The sequence below is a fragment of the Chroicocephalus ridibundus genome, chromosome 12, assembly GCF_963924245.1.
Source record: "Chroicocephalus ridibundus chromosome 12, bChrRid1.1, whole genome shotgun sequence".
Classification (NCBI taxonomy): Eukaryota; Metazoa; Chordata; class Aves; order Charadriiformes; family Laridae; genus Chroicocephalus; species Chroicocephalus ridibundus.
The window spans coordinates 5,637,830-5,658,198 of NC_086295.1; the positions used below are offsets into that span (position 1 = coordinate 5,637,830).

The 20,369-nt window shown below is 53.0% G+C and overlaps 2 protein-coding genes across 2 annotated transcripts; one reads left to right on the plus strand and one right to left on the minus strand.

Annotated features, from left to right (window-relative positions):
• Window positions 1-1,126: 1,126 nt before the first annotated feature.
• On the minus strand, window positions 1,127-6,700 carry LOC134522368 (protein TENP-like). The gene is made up of 15 exons (XM_063349999.1): window positions 6,592-6,700; window positions 6,242-6,341; window positions 5,800-5,904; window positions 5,504-5,641; window positions 5,014-5,059; window positions 4,710-4,770; window positions 4,328-4,419; window positions 4,029-4,205; window positions 3,673-3,714; window positions 3,375-3,539; window positions 3,014-3,081; window positions 2,302-2,347; window positions 1,888-1,951; window positions 1,702-1,778; window positions 1,127-1,418 (listed from the first exon to the last, which is right to left on the minus strand). The coding sequence occupies exons 1-15, from the start codon at window positions 6,698-6,700 to the stop codon at window positions 1,350-1,352; spliced, it is 1,359 nt and encodes a 452-aa protein (XP_063206069.1). The 3' UTR covers window positions 1,127-1,349.
• Window positions 6,701-10,761: 4,061 nt separating this feature from the next.
• On the plus strand, window positions 10,762-18,503 carry BPIFB6 (BPI fold containing family B member 6). The gene is made up of 14 exons (XM_063350320.1): window positions 10,762-10,870; window positions 11,431-11,530; window positions 12,193-12,297; window positions 13,028-13,091; window positions 13,660-13,720; window positions 14,089-14,180; window positions 14,479-14,655; window positions 14,817-14,870; window positions 15,192-15,362; window positions 15,567-15,634; window positions 16,078-16,123; window positions 16,778-16,841; window positions 17,700-17,776; window positions 17,915-18,503. The coding sequence occupies exons 1-14, from the start codon at window positions 10,762-10,764 to the stop codon at window positions 17,951-17,953; spliced, it is 1,227 nt and encodes a 408-aa protein (XP_063206390.1). The 3' UTR covers window positions 17,954-18,503.
• The last annotated feature ends 1,866 nt before the right edge of the window (window positions 18,504-20,369 follow it).

A 20,369-nucleotide genomic window follows, 5' to 3' on the forward strand; every position in this document is an offset into this window, starting at 1 on the left:
TTTGGGAAACTGGTTTAAGATATATTAGTCAAAGAATAATGGTTGCAGCTCTACCAGGAAACTTTTATTAGGAGCAGTTCCCACTATTGCCAACTTTGGGCATTAAAATCATTAGTCAGGTCCCCAAGCTGGGTATACAAACCTTCAGGGTTTTTTACTCCTTATAATAAATCAGCCGGGCTTGTTTTGTTTGCTTTCCTATTTCTGAGCCTCTGAAATATGAGGTTTTGAAGCGCTATTCGGCAGCTCCAGGGGCTAGAAATGATGTGTGTGGCTGTTGCGAGTGAAAGCAGATGTATGCGTTAATTAACGTGGTTGCAGAGCTTCCGTGAGAGCAGAGCGGGCAGCGGTGAGGGTGGCTGCTCCTCCTGGGCATGGGCGCAGCGATGCGCCCGCCCTGTCCGCGGGCAGGTGCCAACAGCACCCAGCCATGGAGCAACTCCGGGTGCCTTTAGGAGCTCCGGTACCAACCCACCCTTCCGTTTTGGACCCTCACGTCTGTTGTGGGGTTTTTCCCCTCCCCCTGCCCTCACCTTTAGTTTACTGAACAACCTCCCGAGCGTGGAGGCGTGTTGGGTCCGTAGGAAAGAGCGTTCCAATATTGACAAACGCGGCGGGCGCGCGCCCGGCCAGCACGTAGCACCGTCCGTACCCGCGCGGTCGCGTTTCCTTCAGCATTCGCTCTGGGATGAGCTTTGTCGGCAGTATAGTTTTGAAACTATAACTGCCCGCAAGTCTAAAATTAGAAACTATTGTGCAGACTGGGTTGGGTTGTGTCCCCCTCCCCTCCCCCCCCCGTCCTTTCTGACCCACGGAGAACCACCAGCTGTAACGTTCCCATAGTAACAGGAGAAATAGAGGAAAAGCAGATGAAAGATCTCTCGTTGGTAGGGGCCGTGTTGTTCTGCAGCTGAGAGGCGTAGGGCTGCCCTTCATCCTCATAAATTAGTGGAATTTTTGTGCTCCTTTAATTAAATGTAAAGTCTGGACATCTGTACTGGTGCTAGTTCTCAGCAAGACAGAATTCATCTGTCTTTAGGTAGAAATTGTTGAGGGCGGGGGGGAAGTCAATAGTCACACCAGAAAATGCAGGATGAAAGAGAAAAGTTTAATTAAAGTACGGAACTTGGTCACAATCCATCCTCTTTGTGCAACAAAAATACCAAGAGCAGGACTGGAAGAGAAAGGTGCTAGTGCAATGCCATTGTTATCCTAAATCCGAGAAAGTGTTGGTTTAGTAAGGCAAGGAAGAAGAATATTTTCAACATTTCAAGCAGCGACAAAACACGGAGCGTGATTTAAGAGTCAACAGAACAATTTTGCCACTGGTTTACTCCGGGCACCAGCCTTCAGCTCATGGCGGTCTGCTCTCCGGGCCTCACCTGAAGCTTGAGGTTGCAGGGGACCAAGACGTAGTCCTAAGGAAGGGGAGGAGGGAGGGATGAGCAAGGTCCCCGTGCGGCTCACGTCAGCCTGCTCGGGGCTCTCCGCAGGCCAACGGCCCCTCCAACACAGCTATTGCTCGTGTCAGTGGGGCTAGAGGGGAACGATGCCTATTTAAAGCGATGAAACTTGGTCTGTGGTTTCACGGGGCGAGAGGAGCAGGCTCTGATTTATTCTGGAGCCAGGAGGTAAGCGTTGCTCCCGGGTTCCCTTTAAATCAAACACAGCAGGGGGCAATTTAAATATCGTATTTCTTACCTTGTGAATCACGACGTTGACGTCAGTGTAGGTAAAGCTGGAGATGTGGGGCAGGAATATGCCTTCGCTCAGGACCACTAGGAAAGAAAAAAAAAAAAAAGAGGGAAAGTTGCCAGCTGGGTGCTGCCTTCGTCCTCCTCGGGCATCCAGCGCGGCAGAACCGCTGCAAAACTCCCAGCTCCTCACCGTTCATCTGAGCTGGTACCTCCACACGGATTGTGGGCAAAAATAACTCCTCCAGCAAGGCAGCCTGCCAAAGGGAAAGCCGCGGTCAGCTCGATCACGGCGTGACTCTAAAGCAGGAGGAGAGGGGCAGGGACCAGCAAGAAGGGGGGTCCTGATGCTCATTGTACCTCTGCTAATCCCCCCCAGACCCGCCTCTCCCTTCTGCAGGGGGCAGCGAGTGCCCAAAGGAAGTATTTCCCTGCTGATAACCGCTGCCCGGGGTGGTTTAGGGCGATCTAAGCTGGCTGGTGCAGCTGAGGGTGACGGGGCTGTTAGAGGACGGTGCTGAGGCAGGGGCTGTCACAGCAGCGTGGTGCGAGGAGGGGACGCGGCTGCGCTCGGCCACTTGGGGGATGCGTGGCTGGGGGCACCTACCGGCACGGGACCCACGTCGGAGGCAGCCAGGCTGAGCTCAACCTCCCTGGAAAACAAAGCGGCACAGGAGCTGCTTGTAATACGCTGTAATAAGCCATGAGTTTCATGTTCCCCCAAACACCATGGCTGAGGCCAGGGGCAGCGAATTTAGCGCCTGGGCACGTCTGAGCAGGCGGCTGGAGCCTGACTTTCCCCCCAGGTACAGCAGCAAGGGCTTGAGGACGTTTTGGCCCCCAGGATTAGGACTGAACAGCCTTCGTGGTGCCCCGCTGAAGCTGGCAGGCTGCGCTGGGGTGTGGGGTGCTGCGGGGCCAGGGTCTGGAGTGATGGGAAGCCGCGGGTGCCACCGGGGCCGGGCACACCGGAGCCCCCCAGCCGCAGGCTGTGTTTGCAGATGGAGCGGTCGAGCGTGTGCGTTCCCCGGCAGCGGTGCCGGCGGTGTGGCAGGAACAGGCAGAGGCAGACGGTGTTGGTGTGTGTCAGTCGCCCACCGACGCCTGTGCTGAACGCGGCGGGTGGAAGGGTGCAATTTCTACTTCTCTCTCTCTAACCATGTTACTGGAGCGTCACCATTTCCCTTGGGACAGAGCTACCTCTGCGGTGCCCAAACTACAAAAGCTAAGAAATTCCCCGGATGGCTTTGCCCCTCCTTTCCCTGCTATGACTGGGACACGTCCCCTTGGAGGGCTCGAAGCGTGGCTGGGTTCATTACTCTATCCCTGCTGCAGAGATCATCATCCTCGTGTCGGTGACGCTAAGGAGGAGTCCTGCGGTCATGTCCTGCAAGGGGAAAAGAGAGGCCAGGGTCAGAGTGAGCGAACGGTCCCGCTTCACCTTTGAATAGTGGGATGCGATGAACCCCTCCGTGTGCCGCCACCTGCGACGTCCTCATGCCCTGCGCTACGCAACAGAGACAAGCACTGCTCGGGACTGGGAGGGCTGCGGCAGGTAAAGGCTAAACCGGACCCAGGCAATGGCTGCAATTGGGCCGGGTCTTGGAGCAAAGGGCATTGCCCGTGTGTCGCTCGGGCACGCTGGCAGGGCACGCTGGGCACGCTGGCAGGGCAACTCACCACATTCACGCTCAGGAAGTTCTGGAAAGCCGGCGATCCCGCCCCGACGTGGGCGGTGAGGAAGAGCTTCAGGGCTGCCTTGCCTTCCTCCAGCACCACCCGAGGCGTGCTCCTGAACACGGCTTGCAGCGTCACCGGTAGGTCCTCCTGGAAGAGGGAGCCCATCTGCCGAGGGAGGGGGGGGTTATTTCTGGGCAAGGCAGCCATCCCCTGCGCCCCCATGGTGGTGGGCAGGCGGCCGAGGGGCACTGCCAGAGCTGGGGCCGTGCCTCTCGGAGTGACAGCAATGGCAACGAACCTGAGTAATCTTCTGGGCCATGGTGGCGGTGGTCAGTGGGCTCTGAAAGACAAAGCACAGCTTGTGACTCTGCTGCCTGGGGCTGCTGCCCTGGGGCTCGTGTCCAGCATGACCATGCAGACCCTGCGGTGACTACTGTGCTGTGCGTGGATACATGCAGGAGCAGCATTCTGGTTACTAATGGTGTGTTAGACCAGAGATGTTTTGGGGGGCCCAGGGGTGAGGGGCTGTGACTCCCACAGGTGCTCAGAGACACAGTCCCACACTACGCAGGGCACATGGCTCCTCCAAGCCATTCGTGGGGCAGGGCTGCTCCTACAAATGCATATTTTCTACCCCTCGCTTGCTCTACTCACCGGGATGGTCATGTTGAAGGCTCCAGCCATTTCCAGGGCGAAGAAGAGGCTGGTGTAGAAGTGCTCAGAGAAAGCCAGGGTGAGGTGGGAAGGGCTGGAAGTTGCCGGCTCGGGCATGCTGAATGGCACGGGGCTGACTGGTAGGGGGATTGCCATCCCCACCACCTGGAAAGTCGTCTGCAGGCACACAGGCAAGGAGAAAAGGAGTTTGAGGTGTGCTCGGAGCACGTAGCGCTGGGAGGAAGTGGCTCTCCCAAAGCCTGGAGCTGGGCTGAGAGTGCTGGAAAGCGAGGACTTACTTGCAAGGATATGGTGATTCCCTGCTCGGAGAACATGGGTGCAGCCAGGGGCAGGTACTGGACCTGGCAGCTTGGCGTGACGGGGAACTGAGCTGCAAACCGAGCAGAGGGATGCTCAGAAAGAGGAGGGGAGCGGTGGCGGCAGGTGGGGGCTGGGAAGCGCCTGGGTTTCTCAAGTAAAGGGACAGGGAAGGAGAGCCGGGTGGAGGGAGCGGGTCCCTGGGGACCCTGGGGTGGTCTAACACACCATTAGTAACCAGGCGGTGAAGCCACTGCAGATGAGTTTCTGCTGCAGGGTGGGATCCTGTCCCATCTCGTGACTTGTTCCAAAATGAGCCCTGAAGCCCTTAGTCCACAATGACACTGAAAACCAAATGCTCACCTGTCAGAGACATCAGCTGTTCATTTGGCAAAAGCAGCAATTTGGAGACTTCTAGGCAAATCTGTGGAATAAAGAGCAACAGGAGAGGTGGTAGATGAACATGGGGGTCTGCTGGCATCGGGCGTCCCCATTGGCTGGCCACGCGGCAGCCAGGAGACAGGGGATGGCAGCGTTCGGTGACCCGTGTGTGGGGCTGCGGGGGGAGACCTGGCAAAGCACCAGGTTGACTTAAAGTGCTCTAATTCTTACAGAACCGTACCACTTTGTCTTCTCCTGTCTCACGCCTTCACAAACTTTATCTTACCTTATCGACGTTAATGTCCTTCTCCACATCGGAACTAGAGGACTTGCTGGATGAAAACAACAGAATGGAAGAAGTTAGGCAACAACCAGCTCAGCCGAGGGTAGGTGAGCATCTTTTATCTGACCCAAAAGGCATCCAGAGACAGTATTACCATTACTTGATATCATCTATTAAGCTATGATTACAATTCAGAATCTGAAAGCACTGAAGAATTGCCGATGGCCTTGCATTAAAAAATGTTCCTGCTCTACACTACTTTAAAAGGTCTGCTCCCTTATGAGTGCATGAAATTCTCTTAAAATGGGGGAAACCAACCCTGCAAGCAGAAGAAAGTTCTTCCTATGAAGATAAAGGTTTTGTGTTAATCTTTGCAAGCTTGTAGTAAGCACATCTTAGTCATATCACCTTCCTGCCTAGAAACGCTTGTGCCTCCGTTCCCTCTTTTCCCCTGTTACCCAGATCCCATAACAAGGAAAACCGCAGGGTCGACCTTTCCATCTCCTCGGTGCTCTGCATCTCCTCCATGCTGGTTTTGCAGGCAGAGGTCACCATCTCCAGGTTCCCTTCGGGGTTCATTTCCACGTGGAGGTCCGACAGGATGGACAACCTCATCACCTTGGTGGTCGAGCTGTGCCAGGGAAGGAGATGTGGATGCCGGAGCGCGGGGGCTGCTCCCAGTCCCGTCCGCTTCGGCCCCCCCCGGCTCCCGCAGGCAGACAGCGGGTCCTGGATGCGGCCCTGTCACTCCAGCTGGGAGCTTGGGGTGCTTCCAGCCCCAGGACTCACGGGGCGGGTGTGATGCCGAGGTCCACATCGATGCTCAGCCGCAGCCCGGCGTCAGGGATGAGCGTCAGAGTCAGCTCGGCAACTGTGACTGAGGTAACTTGGTTCCTGCTGGAGCAGAAATGAAGGTGTCAGGAGAGGAGCACAGACCGATGTGCAGCCCCTGGCTGTCCTTACAGTGGGCAAACCCCCCAGAATCCATGAGATCTGCACGGATAAATCAGTGCCCCGAGGGTGGCACTGGGGCTGCCACCCTTAGACCCCAAAGGAGGAGCCAGGAGCTTGTTTTTACACCGCTTTGGCAACCAGCCGTGTCAGTCTCTAGGATTTTTGCCCTTGCTGGAAAAATGCCTTTTGTGACGATATTCAAAGCGCTCCAGCTAAATACCAGTGTGAACCAGTGGTACGGTAGCAAAGCCTGGGCAAGGCAGAGCCACGGACTCACCTGCTGGGCTTTGGGGAGACGTGAATCAGGTCTGGGACTGTCGAGGCCATTAGGTCCTGCCTGAGGATTGTCTCTGCGTGTGGCTTTGAAACTTCAGCAACTGTGAAACAGGGCAGATATTTTATGAGACCCTCAGGAGCTTGCGGTCTGAGGCACAGAGATGGAGAGACTGAAATCCACCCAGGTGACACACGTCCCCCTGTTACAACCTATAGAAAGGGGATGGTGAAAGTGAGCTGATTGATTGGCACAAGTTTCTGGTGCCAGTTTGGTATTTCACCACCGGACCAAAAGCCGCTGCTGCCTCCCCTCCCTGCTGGCGGCGTGGGACATACGGGGTCCGGACTTACAGTAGCTCAGTCCTGACGGGGTGAGGATGCCTCCGCAGTCGGGTGACCTGGTGGCGTGAGCAGGGACCAGGAGGCTCAGGAGGATGCTCAGGGTGCGGAGCTTGGCCATGCCGGCACCTGGAGGAAGAGGAAAAGGGCACCCGCAGCAGCCCGGTCAGAGCAGCACAACACCGGCCCAGCCACCAAGGCAGGGAGCCATCCTTGGGAGCCATGGATCCGTTCCCAGGTCGGGTTTGTGGTCCTGAGCTTGTCAGCATTTGTGCGATAACAACGCATAGCTCTCATGTAGTGCCTGAGGATTTAAAATCCCTAACAGATGGCTCAGGCTTGAAGGCCCCCTGCAAGTACGTGAGCTAGAGTGGTGCTTGCAGCAATGCCGTGGCTGCTGAAAAGCACGTAATGGCCTACAAGTGGCGTAAAAATAGCAAATACGCAGGAGCTACAATTAGTTGAGGAACAAATGGAAGTTATGGAGGAGGCTAAAATCAAATAAAAAGGTGAAAATGTTACCTACCTCTCTGAAAAGCACTTAGGAATTGTTTATAATGTTTGTAATGCTCTTACAATATCAAGAGAACAAGTAATTCAGAAAATTGACCCTGCAGAAAATATACATATTTCTATCAGTCTTTGCAGAAAGTGGGTGTCTGACCAGAACTGGCCCTTACAGAGACATCCTAAACTAAGTACGAGCAATGCCTATATCAATCTATTCAGTTTGCAAATGCATCTTTACCTTTCCCAGCCAGTCTTCCCATTCTTCTAACTCAGTCCGCGTCTTGCCGTGGCCACACCAAGGATTTGTGCTGGCTTTATATACCTTCACAGCCAAGGCTGATGGGGCAGAAATTGGCAAATGGGGCTGGAAACCAGGACATTGGGTGGACACTTTGTTTTATATACCATTTTTATTGTTTCCCCACATACTTGATTACATTGGCCGTTGACCTAGCGAGGTGAAATATTGGACAGCAGGTGCTGGGGCAGCTTGCCTTCATTGTGGTGTTACTGAGGAGCACAAAGAAAGGTCTCTGGGTGGAAGGTGCCAAGAAATCAAACATTGCAAGAAAGCGAACATCGGTTTCTTTGCCCTGCAGCCATGCTTTCTTCAGAACATCACAGGGACAGCCGCTGCCATGTCCACGCCGGCGAGAAGCTGCTGTGGTTTGTGTTGCTCTCCCAGCCAGGTGGCTCAGACCAGAAGGGATGAGACCTGCATGTGTCGCACTGAAGAAGTTCTTGGCAATAGAGCAGGGATGCCCTCCGTTTCCATCAGGCCTGGGTAAGTCTGTTGAAGGCAACAGGAGTGTTTCTGTTGGGTTCAGGGAGTTTTAGACTAGACAGAAGATCAGGCTTTTTTTTAAGGTATCTCCTCTGACTTCCAGTATGGCCTACGTACAACAATTTCTTCCTCTCTCTAACCAATTCTTGATCAAAAGGCACTGCCGATATTTATTACAACTGGTAGAAAAAATGATGGGCGATGTCCACCGTCTTTGATAACGTCTCTACAAGCAATGAAAGCATTCATGGAAGGGAGTCGCAGACTGTCTCCTTCCTGTGCTTGGGGTCCATTGTGTTCTCCTGGCTTCCTTTTGGCTGGGAGAACAGAGCGTGGACTCCATGGAAATGCCATCTAAGCGCATCCTCTGTGGTCTCGCCCAGCTCTCCTTCATGCTCTGTGTTCTGACTTAGCCCCTCCCCCTGATATTTGTGATTTCCACTTTGAGGCATGACCAGTCTTCCAGAGAGGGTTGAATTGCCCATTTCAGTTTGAGTCCCTTGGCAATGGGATCAGGTGTTCAGCACTTGTTGAAACACCTGCTGCCCGGGGAGGCAACCATTGTCCTTTGTGCATCGGCAAAGTGAGTTATTGGGCGCTGGTTCCAGGTGCATCTTGACACGTTCAAAGCCTTTGGCTCTCACCAGCACTGTGTTGCTTTCCTTCTCAGCATGACAGAGAAACGCCAAGGAGAAAAGCAGGGTTTCGGACACGTCGTGCATTTCCATTGAAGGCATCCAGATAGCAGTGTCAAAAGAAAATATGAAGATATACGTCTAGCAGTCCACCAAGGGAGAATAGGATTTACAGTTCTACGCTGATGTATGCAGCCCATTTAGAGGCAAGAAATGTGTTCAGAAAAGTAAATCCATTGCAAAGTTTGTAACCTGCAGACAAGTCCCCTGGGGTTGCTGGAAGCGTTTCATGGCATCTGACATCAACGGGGGCACAGACACAACCTTAGAAAAGTCTCTGAGAAGTAAGTCTCCACTGTGTTTTAGAGCAGCAGTTGGAAACTGGCCCCTGCTAGGCCTTCTTCCAGCGTAGGTCATATCAGCAGCTCTTCCCGAAGCAGTACTGGATTTATCTGTGGAGAATTATTATCATTTACAGCGGCACAAGGGGCTGGGGATAAGCTGCCAGGACGAGGTGGCACCGTGGTGCTTAGAGGTGGGTTTTCTCCTCCTGAAGAGCTGTTCTGGACCTGATGATCCCTGTGGAGGCTTAATTAGATGTCAACTTATAGCATAATGACTGATCAAGTTACTAGTACAAAAGCCTCTTTCTGGCATGGTGTGTTCTTTAACGGGAGTTATCTATAAATCTTACACTCCCGCTAGATAAGGTGTAAATCTCTCTGTCTGGGCTTAGCAGAGAGCCACCGAGTATATCACCGGGAGGGAGGTGATGGCAGATTAAACCTCATGACGTGTTTTATACGGAAATGAAGAGAAGAAATGAATTACTTGGTGCTGCAGGATCTCACCGGGGTGACCTCCCAGAGCCGGGTCCTGCCGGGTGAGGTACCCAGGAGGGGATGAGTGAGGGCACCGTGGTGGCCACTAGCCCCAGCTCAGGCAGGGCTGGTTCATGGGCAGCCACAGCGAAGGCAGCAGCCTGGAGGAGAGATCGGTGTGGCATGTCTGCAGTCTAGTGGAATGCATGGTTCTCCCACGGTGGGACAGGGCTGGGGTTGAGAAGCCTGTTCTCTGGGCAGGTGACAGTTCTTCTCACTCCAACCTTGCTGAAACCAGCAAGAACATTACTGAAATCATTACAATTTCCACTGGGCTCTCCACCAGCTGATCCCATGTCCTCCCTCGGCGTTTGCACAACCTCCGTGAACCTTTGGGGAGCAAGAGCCACTCATCCCAAGAGTTGCAGTTATGCAGGTATCTCCAAAAGCAGAATTTACCATTACACGTCTTAGATTTCTCCTCATCTCCACTTCTGTCCGTACCATGTAATTAAATAGATCAAGCTGTCTCTTTTGGACTTGACGTTGGCTTTTCCTGGGTGTTGAGCAAGAGAGCTGGCTTCAGCCTGCTGGGACCATGTGCCTTGTGCCTGAGGCTCGAGGGCTTATCTGGACTTTCAAATTTATTAGCGAAACTATTTGTATTGGCAGATATCAGAAACACTTGGGGATTAGGTTATATTACAGTAATTACCCAGCCCTTTCATTCTTTCTGTTTTTTCCTCTTTCTCGGTCACGATTTATATACAGGCTGTTTCTTGTCTCTCTCCCGGAGATCAGTGCAAAGGTTGGATAACCTCTGGGGAATCTCTGCTGGAGAAGAACCGGGCGAGGTGATGGCAGGGCCCTTCCCTGCAGGAGTCCTTGTCATTTGAGAAGCGGGAGGCCGAGCCAGAGAAGACCAGTGGAGCTGTGTCCATAGCCCATGTAGCCACTGCCACAGTGGCTCTCCCTCTGCTCCTGGGGCTAGGGCTTGGGGTGGCCCTGAGACCCTGCAGGCCATGTGCTCCATCAGGCAGCTCCAGCCCTTTCTCCACGGCAGGTTTTAGGCATCATGAGCAGCTCTGGCTCTTGTGGAAGGGGAAGGTTTAGTGCCCTGCTTGGGTACCAGCCACGAGGAGGGTGGTGCAGGGAGCTGGCACATCTTCATGGGGCTGCTCTGGGGTATTCAGGCTTTTCAATTCTGGGGAGTAATTCTTGTGTTCAGGCTGTGTTTTGGCTGGTGTAGCTCTGACAGACTTGCACAGAGCCCTCCTTGCTTTCCTCTAGCATGAGTACAGCTTTTAGCCCCCGAGGTATGGTTTGGGAACCACCTCCAGCTCATTATCTCTCTCTGTCAGTTGAAACCAACACACTCCTGCAAGTCTCTGCCACCTCTGGAGCTCTGTGAGCAGCTGTATCAGATCGGAAGATGTCCGGGATTTGGTGCATTTTATTCCTTGGTGGCTGGCTGGCGTGGTCGGGAGGAGCTGATGGCCCGGGAGCTGTCGTCAGGATTGATCTTGGAATGATTGATCACGGTAAGCGCTCAGCCACGTTAGCGTCTGTGCATGGACATGAGTCTGTCCATCCGTGCGGACAAGCAGGCAGCAGTGCAGTGGTCGTGTCGCCCCGAGCACATCCCATCCCCAAGCACCACCAACCAGGTGGGCTCCAGGCGCTGCCCTTAGTCCACAGCAGGAGCCGCTTCCCTGGGGTCTGCACGTCCCGTGTGGGATGCTGCGAGCAGGACCCCGCGGCTGTGACACCCCAATGTGGGCACGCGGGTTGTCTCACTGGTGTGCGGGAGGTTGAGTTGGGAACCTGAAAATACACCCCGTGTCTCGTGTCTAAAATCACAATGTGTGCGCCCGCCGAGCTCCAACCGTTACCTGAGGGTGGCAGAGACTGCTGGTAATCCGAATTTACAATCCGAATTTTAAAAAGCTTCCTGACGGTGCCTGTGCATGTTGGAATGGGAATATGTTAATAACAACGTTTTACAGGGTATTGTGGGGGGTGCTGAGTCCCCTCACCCTCCAGCACAGGCTCCGCCCTGGGGGGTTTGTCCTAAATTCCTCATCTTGTGCAAATCTTCCAGCGATCTCCGCTGCTCTGAATGAGAGTGATGTTCTGCAGAAAATGGCAGAGGAAGCCGCAAAAAAAAAGCCAAACACCAAACCCATCAAAGGCATCTCGGGGTGAGTGATGATCAGCAGCGACACACCGCGAGCCTGAACCTGGGAACGAGAAAATAAAAGCAGAAGGTTGGGAAGTGTCAGCCCGGAGGCAGAAACGAATCACTCCCCGCTAACAAGTGTGATATTAAAGCCAGTGATTTTCTGCATGGTTGTGTCTGCAAATACGTGGAGAAACTATAACTTAAAGGCAACAAAGCGCGTCGGCTCCTGCTTCAGCGCTGGCTGGGGGCTGCTGCGGTGGCTCTGCGGCGCTGCGGGGGGTTTGCTCTCAAAGCCAGAGGGTGCCTGGCTTTTGTCAACGTTATCCCGAGGGAACCCCAGAATTCCTGGGGGATCAGAGCTGGCCCTCCATCCCGTGAATTCATTCTGGATGAAAGGGTGGACAAATTTTGAACACCAAAGCATTTTTTTTTTTTTTTTTATTTTTTTCAAAATCGATCTGTGCAATATTTTAGTTAGGAAGAAACACGTTTCTAAATTTAAAAGTGGTTTTAGATGGAAAATTTAAACAAGAGGTGGGAGAATGAAGATGGTGATGGCGATATCAGTGATAGGTGACTTTGACATAAGAAGCCTGACCTGGCTGCTCTGGGGGCTCCGCTTTCCCAGCTCTTTTCTTCTGTTTGTTTGTTTGTTTGTTTGTTTTTCTTTTTTCCCTGCAGGTTCAAAGTGAAAGATCTCCGTCCCCCGGTGATATCGCTGGCGCTCTCGCCAGGCTCGGGGGTCTTCATGGCTGTCTTAGTCCAAATGACCATCGCTGGGAAAAGGTGAGCGGGAGCCGGTGCCCGTGGGGGAGAGACACTGGTGGGGCTGGGGTGGGCTCGCTCGCTGCCGGGGGTCTGTCCCACGGTGACCGAGCTTTGCTCTGAGCAGCTTTATAGGAGGAAACATAGAAATCGCTGTGGCCGCAAACCTGACGGCGAGCAGTGTGCTGGGGCAGGACGGCGCGGGCACCCCCAGGTTCAGCTCCAGGAACTGCCACATCGCTCCTGTTAGCGTTAAAACCAACCTCCCCAGCAGGTGAGTCCCAAAGGACAGCATCGATGCTTCGCCGATATTACTAATCCCTGAGCGGCAGGTAACGGCATTGTTAAATCTTTCAGTCTCCAGGTGCAGGTTTCCACAGAACACGGATACTTTTCACTGTTCATTTTTTCCACTAAGAAAACCAAAAAGTTTTATGGACAAATTCAGGCCAGCTCTATCCGTGGCATTCCATGCAATGTTCGTCTTCGGCATTAGTCCTCGTTTAAGTGCTGTACTCTTGGGGTATCAAAGCTTCTTTTAGGCGTGGAAACCTTTAGCTTTGTTTAGAGCCAGAAGATGGCATTCTTGAGAAAAGGTTTGTTAAAGAGAGAAAACACCTTTTATTAGATATGAGGCATATTTTGGCTTAATCCATACCAGATAGGTTTCTTTAGCGCTTGACTTTGTTGCCTTTTGACCTGTAGTAAATAATTATTGCTCTGTGTCGGCTGACGCGTTGTCTCTGCCCAGCATGCGGCCCAAAGTCATGAGCAAGTTTCTGGATGGCACCCTCCAGAAAGTGCTGCCAGGGCTGGTAAGTGCCATCCTCCTCCCATCCTTCTTTCCCGGCGATCATCTCCTCCTCCTCCTCACTGCATCGCAACAGGTTTCACGGTTTTGCCACACAAAGGAGCTTGCAGGCTGGTAAAAAGGGAGAATTTTGAGCAGTTACTGGTTTTATGCAGTCAACACTGGCGGCAAAGGCACCGTCGCTGCCGAAAGCCTCCTGGTCCCAGCCGCGCGGGTGGGGATGCGATGCTCACACAGAGCTGATCTCGATGCTGAGCACCCTTGTTCCTGAAGGCTTGTCAGAGGGCAGACTTGCAGCCTCTTAACATGCGTCATGAAGTCAGGCTGGTTCAGGGAGATATCTGAGGGGGGGTCTGGCCTTGTTCTTTGCTCAGCTTAAGGCAGGTTTACTCCAGAGTAACCTAATTCAACCAGGGACAGAGGAAACTGAGGCAAACCCTTGTCTGGGTAATTAATCGTGGAGGATCCTGGTGCTTCAGGGTGGGAGATGCCCTGGTCTGGCAGCCATGAAGCTCTGCTCCCACCAGAAGCCTCCGTGCGAGGTTTTCTCACACTTTCTTTTCACCCTACAGCTATGTCCAGCTGTGGATGCGGTGCTCAACCTTGTGAATGCAAAATTCACCACCTTGACTTGTAAGTTGACATCCATCCATCCATCCATCCATCCACCCATCCATCCATCCATCCATCCATCATCTCCTTCCCTTCCCCTGACAAGGGGAAAGCACAGATCTGTCACGGAGAACAGACGATCTGCTCAGCCCTGACTAGGACCAGGCAGGGACAAATCCCGACAGGGGCCACACGAATATCCCCCCCCGCTTCGGTGCAGATTCAGGAGAGTCTGGCACCACAGAAGCTGGCAGGGAGGCAGGAGCCCACTGAAGCCGTAAATGGCACGTGGCGCTGGTGAACCGGTGGTTTGATGCTGGTGAGCGCTCTCCCTGTGGTGCAGAGCGTGCGCCTTCTCTGTCTAAGCATCCCTCTTTGTTTCCATGCAGCCGAGATCCCTCTTGGGACTGCCGGGACCCTCCAGTACGCTTTGCTGAACCCCCCTGTGACGAATGAAACTTTCGTAGAGCTGGATTTGAAGGTGGGTGTTGCTGCCTGGCGCTGAGTCTCGGAGAGGTGATATTTCTGATATCCATTTGCTCGGAGGCGTTGTCCTTCTCAGCCTTGGGCAGCAGAGGTTTGGGAGGGTGCAGACGTGTGCTGGCTGCATTATATCACCTAACCACCTCCTCGGCTCATCATTTTCTATGAAGTTTATTGCTTCATTTAATTGCTGAGACTACGGAGCAAAGCATCTAGTACCTTCTACCTGATCTAAACGCAAATCCTGGAAATGGACCTGTGCTCTCTGACATGGTTCTTCTTACCGGTCCTTTTAGACCATTCTCCATCAAAAGGAGGGAAAGGAGGTTGACCTTCCCACAGACCAGCCGTCTCTTGGTTCTCTGCCACCGAAGAGGGATGCTGCTACCCAACTCATCCTCTCTGCAAACTTCTTGAGCGCTGAGCTCTCTGTTCTGCAGGCATCCTTCAACCTGAACATAAGCAATAACATGGTGGGTGGTTTGGGCTTGAGATTTTCCTCAAGAAACCACTAAAGAGATCTACACCCATGTTTGAGGCAGATCTGTATGCTGGCCGTGCTTCTTCCCTTCCCATGTTAAACTACCCCCACCTGAGTTCACTAGGTCCCTGCGCTGTGACACTGTCCCAACAGGTTCTTGGGCTTCCCCCACTGGTGACCACGATGCTTGGAGCCCTCATCCCCGAGGTGGGTAGACGTTGCTTGATCCTGCTGCTCTGTGGGTCATCTCAGGCTACTTAATGGTGGCAGATAAAGCCTCTCTCCATTCACATAGACATGTTGGGTACCTTTCCCCCAGTGTCAAACTGGTGGTCTCTTTATTTTATTAGTAAACTTTTATTAATAAGATTATTTAAAGGACATACTATTGAGCAGTATGGATCAGCTTGACTGAGTCCCACTGATTTTGGTGAATGTCATCGATGCTCAGCACCCACCAGGATAATCCCCATAGTAGTGAACTGGGAAGGAGAGGGAATGTCACCCCTTTACTTTGACTCTCCACAGATTTCCAGGGTGCTGCCTCCGTCACAACCAGTGGTGATTGAAGTGCAAGAAGCGAAAGCACCAGTGGTGACCATAACCCGGGAGAAAAGCTTTGTGCAGCTCTTCAGCACCGCCGAGTTTTGGGTTTCCCCTTCAGACTCTGCTCCGGAATCCCTCTTCGTCCTGGATGTTGTGAGTTGAAGCCCTTTGCAGTTGGCGAGGGCTGAACGTGGTTGTCCCTGCCTCGAGCCAGCAAACCCGCACCAACACGGGAGCGAGAGATCGGGGGACAGTGGGCAGGGATGTCTGCTGGGGACGATGCTTGGTCCTGCGGGGCTGGAGCGGTCAGGGGGACCGGGGTCCTGGTGGGAACTCCCTTTCCCTTTCCCCTTGCAGCACAGCAACCTGGAGGCACAGTTTGCCATTGCAGAAGAAAAGCTGCGGCTCTCCCTCGCTCTGCAAAGGTAACGCTGCTGCAGGTCCCCAGTGCCACCACCAGCAGCGTGACAGTCCCTGGGCTGCTGGAGAGGCCACACGCTGCGTCTCACCCGTGCATTTTCAGCAGGAACCTTTGCTGTCTCTGCATGATGTTTTTATAGTTTATACTAACAGCTATTTAAAAATAGATGAAGGTCAATGTGACATAATCTAAACCTCAAACCTGTTTGGGTGTTTTGGTTTTTTTTGCCCTTTAAGTTTGAAGAGCTGAACTTTGGTTCGGGATGGAGAAAATGCTCTCGGTGGGAAGCAGCCCCTTCCTGGAGGGCGGCTGGTGGAGCCACGGCACCTCTGGTGCAAGGGAAGGGGGGGGTTTGCTGGAGGCCAAGATCTGGGTGAGGAGTTTGCTGAGGGCGACAGGGCAGCTCGCCAGGAGGCGGACGACTCCGTGCCTTTCCTCTCCCTGCAGTGTGTCTCGGATGGCCTTGGCTTCCTCCTCCCTCGGGATGTTTGACGTGAGTTGGGTGGTCCGCGCCCGGCGTGGGGCTGGGGTTGTCGCTGCGAGTCTCAGTGCTGGTGGTTCGTGTGATGCGGTACCAGGAATTCGCTCCCCAGAGCCCCATTCCGCTGCTTTCATGATCAATAACAGATTTGTTAAAAAAAACCAAAAAAACACCCAAAAGAAAACCAAAGTGAACGCTGAAGATTGAAATGGTATTTCAAGGAATAACATTTCAAGGAATAACAAATGACAAATCAACTGCCAAAACCATTTGCCCACAGGCATCAATGCTCTGGAAGGGCTCCCTGCTCGTATCCCACGATGTTCGTTCCCGGGAGGGGTCGTGTGCGCCCGAGGTTCATTTTCCTCATCTCCCTCTGATCCTGATGCTGAGACAGAGATGTCTGGGAGGGCGAGTGCTGATAACGGCTGTCTCGCAGCAGGGCTTTGGGCTGCGAGGAGGGCGCCCAGCACCGACTGCAGGGCAGAGAGCTGCTGGGGCAGGGGACAGTCTCATCTAGGGCAGTTTTCATGGAAATTTAAAATTTCTCAAAAGTTCCCATTCTTGCAATCGTCCTGTAGTTGGAGAGGGCGCTGGGCGCGTTGGTGGGGTGAGCCCAGTGGATGTGGAGCGACGGGCATTTTACACCACTTCTCTGTGTTCCAGGAGCTGCCGCTGAAAGGAGTTTTAGCAGATATTATACACGAGGCTTATGTGCCATCGATCAACAGTAAGCACGGCTACGGCTTCATCTGAGGGTTCTCTGTCTGCACGGGGAAAATAGTTCTCATTTCTTTTCCTATAGACTGTTGTTATCTTTTTTTTTTTTTTTTTTGGTGGTGGTGGGGAGTTGGCGTTGCCTGGCTGACCTTGCGCGCTTTTCCTGCCCTCGAGGCTGCGAGGGACTCTGCCAGGAAAATCTCTTGCCGTTGCCGTTTTGCACCGGCGGGGTCTGCAGTGGGAGCTGGAGGAGGGCGATGCCCCCTGGCCGGGGCTCTGGCGTGACCACTCCTTCACGGGCAGGAGAGGTCTGCCCGCACACAACAGACAGAATCGCAGGATCATAGAGTTGGAAGGGACCTCTGGAGATCATCTAGTCCAACCCCCCTGCCAGAGCAGGGTCACCTAGAGCAGATTGCACAGAAACGTCGTTTTTGTGACCCCGCTGCGAAGGATGCAGGCTTCTCCTCTGAAGCCTCTTTGGGTGTTATTCCTGTCCGCAAAATCAAAACCTCTTGCCATGAACAACTGCGAACAGATTTCATGAGATCTTTGCCTTTCTGAAGTCTCCAAAAATCGACCTGCCCCTCTTTACCCTGCCCGAAAACAGCCACAGTGTCAGTAAAAAACCCCAACCCGGAACATTAATTTATCTGTTTAACTCATACGGAAAGTATGCCAAAAGCAGAGATTTTATGAATGCTAAGATAAAAAAAATACAGGAATTCCAGCCCTGCCAATTTCCCAAGTGTTCCCAAGCCCCCTTGCCAGCCCTTCGGCAGGCGTAGGCAGGCAGGGAAGCACCGGAGATGCTGGCAGCACCTGCCATGGCCGGAGCATCTCTGATGGCAGCTCCTGCTCATTCCAGGGGTGCTGCGTGGAGGGATCCCCTTGCCCGACCTGCTGGGCATCACCTACCAGCGGGCGAACATCAGCGGGTCCGAGGTAGGCAGCGAGAAGCTCACCCGCCTGGTGCTTCTGCTGTGTCACCCCTGGGGTTAGTGCTGTTACCCCCGTCGCATCCCCGAGCACAGAAGCAACTGCTAAATCCTGCCCGTGCGCTTTTTATTTTTAAATCTGCAGAACGCTCTAGTGCTGGACGTGCCCGTCACGGAGAGCTGAGGAGCGGGGAGGTACGGCTGCAACCCACCGCCGCTGACAGGACCCAGCAGGACCGGCCAGGAGAGGCAGCAGCGAGGGTGCCGGAGTCCCTGGGGCATTTCTCCCTCTTTCCTTCACTTTTTAATAATTTGACTCCACAAGCCGAAATAAAAACATCCCGTCGCCCCATGACGAGACTCTGGCCTGCCGTCTGTCTAGTGGAGCCGGCCGGGTGTGTCTGGGCAGAGGTTGTGTTTCTTGGAAGGATTGTTCCCTAAATAAATCACTTTTGCAGCAGAAATAGCCGGTTTATTAGCACCCACGTCTCCTGCGGGATTGGGGTACCAGCATGGCCCCCCCCCTGCTCCCAGGGGGAGCCAGGGATCTCGGCTGCTCCCATGTGCTGCCAGGGAGTGTGTCTGCAGTCGTGTGTGGGGAATCAGGACTGCTCAGAATGAGTGAAGGGTGGGCATTTAGGCATCGCCGTGCATTTTTTAATATTTCAGAAGTGCCGAGCATCGTGGTTTATCGGCTGCATTGCAGATATTGATCCCAAGCGTGTAGTTCACTGATTGCGGGATAATTGCCTGTCATTAGTAAGTCAATAAACAGCTTCGATCCTGATTTCATCGAGCCGACATGATTTGAACGTTTTTTCCTGGTTGACAGGTAGCTGGGGCAGAATTAAGGATATCTTTTGAAAAGATCATTGTGTTTTTAAGAAATTGTCCCCGAGAAAACCTCGCTGTGAGGCACACTCTGAGAAATCCATTTTGTTTTCTTGCGTGCGCTGTCAGACCCAGCAGGCATTTGTTCTGCAACGCGTGTAAGGAATTGTCCCCGTCAGGAGTCCTAAGCAATGAGGAAGGCAGCCATAAAACCAGCTCCCCGTGAGGACTGGTGTTTATGGTGCCTTCTCTCTTCATTTCACTGCAAACGTTGTCAAGGCCAAGCACATTTTTTTTTTTTAAAGAGATTTCCCTTATTGTTCTTGCATTAGCTAACAAACAATAGAACAGTTTGAGTCTGAATTCCCTTAAGAAGAACAAAAACTGAATCGAAATATCTGCGTACGGCCCTCCTAGGAGAAATCAAGGCTGCAAATCTCAGGGAGCACCTAGTTAGTTTTTCACGGAACATTTAACCACGCTGCCAAGCTGCACTGTCACGTAACTGGTATTTGATGACCTGGGGCACTTGGTGGAGATGCAGCCTCCAGACATGTGCAGGCACCAGCGTTGTCCCCTGGAGCTGGACACGGACCCCAGCAGCTCTGGTCCCTCCAGCAGCGGGGGATGTACCAGTCTCTCGCAGTTAGTTGTCCCAGAGGAACGACAGAGCAAACCAGGACTGCCCTGGCTCAGGGGTCCCTGCAGAGACGGTTTCCTCGGGCAGAAGGGCCACTTCTGGACGAGGCCATCAAGGGGAGAGCAGAGCAGAACCGACCATCTCATTTTTCAACATGGGCTGATGCGTTTCACTTTGCCTGCCCTGGCCAGAGCCTACTGCCCTCTTGCTAACGTCAGGCTCTCTAATGCTTTGCGGAGGTATGTCCCTCTTACTGCCTGCCCTGATGCCTCCGTGTCCAGGTGAGCTGAGCATCAAAGCAGCGACTGTCGACATCCGTCCCATTCTTCTCCCTTTGACCAAGCCCGCTCTGGTTTACTCTGTGTTTCTGTCCTCACGTGGTGATTTGTCTTTGCGTTCTTGGGGCTTTGAAAGTTGCTTTAGCGAGACCTGGGCCTCACAATATCATTCTCTTTATGGGAATCTGCTTCAGTTTATCCAAACTATTTAGTTGTGAGAGACCTCTGCATTCAGCAACAGCTGGTGAGAGGCCAAGTTACTGTCACGTCTGAAAGGTCACTGCTCAGAAGCTATTCTCTGCAGTGCCAAAGTGCCCCTTTGCCATGTGCTGACCATTATCAGGTCTGTCTTTATGGTAATTTAGGTTTCGTACAGTGATTGCCCAAAGTATAAAGTGATTCAGGAGGGATGATAACATAATACCATCTTGTTAACACTCTCTTCCACCTTATCAAATGTCATGATCTAGCCATGACAGCCAGGCTTTGTGCTCCCGAGGTGCCTGGCTGATCAAGTTGCAAGAAGAGGGACAACTCCTTAAGTACTTTGGCACCTTTGCCATCCCTTCCTTGGCCTTTAGCTAAGATATTTTTTAAAGCTGGAATTAATGTGTGACAAAAGCTGGCTAATCTGCTGGAAATACTTATTTCCAAGTTTGCAGAAAGCATTAACTCTGTGCAAGCATTTTTTTGAGCTATTATTCTTCAAAGCTGAGGAGCAGCCCATCCACCCCTGTCCTTGACGAGAACATCGGGGGAGTGAATAGTTCACTGCTGTCCCCTTGGCCAGCGCATCCTCCCCTCCACCACGGACGGACTTTTCTGTGCATGTCAGGACACGATCCGCACAC

Coding starts and splice junctions, on each gene's coding strand:
- LOC134522368 (XM_063349999.1), bottom strand. CDS start 6,700: ATGGCCAAGCTCCGCACCCTGAGCATCCTCCTGAGCCTCCTGGTCCCT. Junction 4,206..4,327: donor GAATCACCATATCCTTGCAA/GTAAGTCCTCGC, acceptor GTGTGCCTGCAG/ACGACTTTCCAGGTGGTGGG. Junction 3,540..3,672: donor TGGCCCAGAAGATTACTCAG/GTTCGTTGCCAT, acceptor CTCCCTCGGCAG/ATGGGCTCCCTCTTCCAGGA.
- BPIFB6 (XM_063350320.1), top strand. CDS start 10,762: ATGTCCGGGATTTGGTGCATTTTATTCCTTGGTGGCTGGCTGGCGTGG. Junction 13,721..14,088: donor AAAATTCACCACCTTGACTT/GTAAGTTGACAT, acceptor GTTTCCATGCAG/CCGAGATCCCTCTTGGGACT. Junction 15,635..16,077: donor CTCTCCCTCGCTCTGCAAAG/GTAACGCTGCTG, acceptor CTCTCCCTGCAG/TGTGTCTCGGATGGCCTTGG.